Raw genomic sequence first — 3,616 nt, forward strand, 5'->3', positions numbered from 1 at the left:
GCAGTAGCTAATAAACCTTTCTATTAGAGGCACAAGGCATGGTTTTTGAGGGAAGGAGCAAGTCGGTTAGGGAAAACGAACACACGTGTGTTGCCTCTGCAAAATGTCAGAAGTAATGGAGATTAAATACGCTTTACACCGCTTAAACTGCCAAAGGAGTAAGTGTAAACAGCTGAATACTTGTCAGTGATTGGTTGAAATTATCGAAATAAGACAATTTTTTACATGAAATAAATCCGAATACAAAAATTTTTTTCTGTTCTATAACACAAAATAGATAAGTATACGAAGTTTGAAAGTCTTTCGGTACCAAAAACACTACATAAAACATAAATGAAAACTGGTGCCCCCGTTTTGAACAAGATCCATGATATCAGCTAATAAACGCTTCCCTTAGGTTTGGTTATCGATCGCCACTATTTTGGATGACTATCCTCTCGTGGAGACATCGAGGCAACCTCGTATTTGTTTATGACTGCTTTAGACTCCAAAATATTTTACTAACACCAGTATAATAGTATAATTATAGAATGCTGTGTGTGAATTTTACCTGAGAATGTACCTTAAGAATGTAAAAATATAAAACAAAGCTATGTAGGCCAATGGGCCGACTTACAACCAAATCAACTTATGACCAGTCAGTCGGAACCAATTGTGGCCGGAAGTCCACGATGACCTGTATTGTATTTCAGTTTAATCTCCGTTCAGATTGACACTTTTATTATTTTTTTTTCTTTTATCTGTTTCAGGCTGTGACCATGCTGGGGCATTATTACCTTGAAGAAATTTTAGTCAAATGAATTGGCCTCACTATTTATATTTATTTTCAGTTTTCAAGTTTTTTTTCTTAAAAGAAACAGCTGAAGTTGACTTCTGTGTGTGTGTGCATTCATGTGTACAATGCGTGCGTGTGTGTGCATGTGTGTACAATGCGCGCATGTGCGTGTGTGTATAATGCACACATTCGTGTGCGTGCATGTGTGCAATGCACACATGCGTGTGTGTATTGTTGTTTTAACTGGCAGCTGCAATAGCTTGTCCTCTGACAACTCCAAACAAGGCAGAACCTGTTAGTACAGAAAATACATTCTCAGAAACATTCTTGTCAAAACAGTTTAATGCACCTCTCCCCCCCCACACACACACTCAGAGGCCTTACAACAAATAACACGAGTTTTTCCGGTTCTTAGTATACTGAAGCTACTCTCCAGGTGTTGTATTTTGGTTTTCTACCTGCTCCAATCTGTTCTTCGCCGTTCTAAGAGCTCTCAGTCGATGGTGCTCAGTGCATGCCCCGGCAGCGGTGAACACTTGGGACTGAACCTCAAACCATGTAGTTGGGAAGCAAACTTCTTACCACACAACCACACCTGTGCCTACTTCGGTGTGTCTTCAATTGTTGGGAGATTTCTTGCACCACACAAACCTTGTTTCTTTGAATTCATATTGTCTGTCTGTGTGTCCCTCCTCCTCTCCTCTCTGTCTGTGTGTCCCTCCTCCTCTCCTCTCTGTCTGTGTCTCGATCTCTCACTGTCTATGATTGCCTTTGTCTCTTTCTGTCTTTGTGGAGGTGCGTGGCTTAGTGGTTAGGGTGTTGGACTCGCGATCGTTAAGGTTGTGGTTTCAATCCCTGAACCGGGTGAGCTGTTGTGTTCTTGAGCAAGACACTTCATTTCACATTGCCCCAGTCCACTCAGCTGGCAAAAATGAGTTTAGCCTGGAGAGGGATGGGCCCTGCCAAGCTTTCTCGCCCAGGACACGCTGCATGGCTGCAGTGCCCCAACGACACCCTAAGGGGTTAAGGGACTTGTTATTGTTGTCAGTCTTTGTCTCTCTCTCTCTCTCTCCTTCTTTCGCTTTGTCTGTCACTGTTTTCTCTCTCTCCTTTCTTTTTCTCTTCCTTGGTCTCTTTTTCCCTGTGTCTGTCTGTCTGTCTTTGTCTCTCTGTCTATCTTTCTCTCTTTCTCTCTCTCACTTTTCTTCTCTGCCTGTCTGTGTCTCTCCCAGTCTCTGTTTATCTCTCCTGCCTGCCTGTCTCTGTCTGTCTCTCTCTCTTCCCTCCCACTTGATTTCTCTCTGTGCTTGTCTCTCTCTCCCTTTCTCCCCAATATATTTTTCTTCCTCTCTCCCTCTCTCTCACATCCCTTTCTCTCCCTCTCACTCATCCACGCTGTTAATTACACTCTCCTCTCCCCTACTCCCTACATCTCCACTATTTACTTTAACCAATCCTTCCTCCCCACTCCTCTTTTTCCCCCTTACTCTCCACTCAGCTGTCATCACAGAATTTACACATGTTGTTACATTGTTTTCTTAGCTCTAAACAAGTGTCTCTGTCTGTTCGTCTAAATATCACTGTGTACACTTGTGCACAGGGGATGCTTATGGTGCAGTGTGTGTGTGTGTGTGTGAGGTGGGGGTCGGGATTGTTCCATACTTAATTTCCTGCCATGTACAACAGATTTAATTAGGCATAAGTGACCCAGGCACATTTGTGGTGAAGGGAATGGGACAGGATTAGGGAAAGTGTGTAACAGAATTGCTCTGCAACCACCACCACCACAACAACAATGCCACCACTACCACAACCACCATTGCAACAATGCCACTACTACCACCAACACAACCACAACAATGCCACCACCACCACAACTACAACAACCTCCATCACAACGCCACCACTACCACAATCACAACCATCACCACCACCACCACCACCACAACGCCACTACAACCATCACATTACAACCACTGAAAACTGACATCGCAAACTGCTTGGACCATAATCATCACACACTGACAACACACTTACAGTATATATTTATTAACTTTTATCATCAAATTTCCTTAGAAAGCTGGCAGAATCGCTAGCACACTGGACGAAATGCTTAGCGGTATTTTACCTGTCGCTACGTTCTGAGTTCAAATTCCACTGAGGTTGACTTTGCCTTTCATCCTTTTGGGGTCGATAAATTAAGTACCAGTGAAACACTCGTAGTGGTGGTGGTGGTGGGGAGGTCGATGTAATCGATTACTTCCCTCCCCCACCCCAAATTTCAGACCTTGTGCTTTTGTCCCCATAATTGACCTGATTTAGCTACTAATACCTGGGGTCCCTAGTCCTAGTTTCCTCTTCTCCCTTTTGTTTGTCTTCCTTAATATTGCTGGTAAATGGGGTAAAGACCCCCTTTTGTCATGAATGACCATCGGATTGCACCTAGAAAGTTAACCTCACGACTGGCACAAACTGATTAAATTTTGGGATCAATCCGGTACTGGACAAAGATTCTGGACTATTTTCCCTGTTTTTTTACTGAAACTTTTCACAGTGGTCGGGTTCATTTTTAGTATTCTCGTTTGTGAGAGCAGTCAAGTTTATTTCAAATAGTCTCTCATTGAGAGGACGTTGGTGTTGCCTTGGCCGAGGTTTACACTCTCTGAGTGCTCGTTACATTTTATTATTATTGTTTTTACACAATTTTCTGTTTTTTTTTTAAAGAAATTTTTGTTTTTGTGTGTTTGTCGTTGCAGTTACGTTGATCAGCTCCATGTTGATGTTTGTCCTGTTTATATCAGAACTCAACTATTATCTTACCAAAGAAGTACATCCAGAACT

At 42.6% G+C, this 3,616-nt stretch overlaps 1 protein-coding gene across 1 annotated transcript in view; it reads left to right on the top strand.

Moving 5' to 3' along the window:
* The window catches only part of LOC106868763 (endoplasmic reticulum-Golgi intermediate compartment protein 3), a 31,192-nt gene that overhangs the window by 9,858 nt on the left and 17,718 nt on the right, over positions 1 to 3,616 (top strand). Inside the window, exon 2 of the mRNA XM_052976502.1 lies at positions 3,532 to 3,615. Within this exon, the coding sequence (XP_052832462.1) occupies positions 3,532 to 3,615 (84 nt within the window). The remainder of the gene's footprint in view (positions 1 to 3,531; position 3,616) is intronic.

The sequence above is a fragment of the Octopus bimaculoides genome, chromosome 24 (assembly GCF_001194135.2).
Source record: "Octopus bimaculoides isolate UCB-OBI-ISO-001 chromosome 24, ASM119413v2, whole genome shotgun sequence".
NCBI classification, from domain to species: Eukaryota; Metazoa; Mollusca; class Cephalopoda; order Octopoda; family Octopodidae; genus Octopus; species Octopus bimaculoides.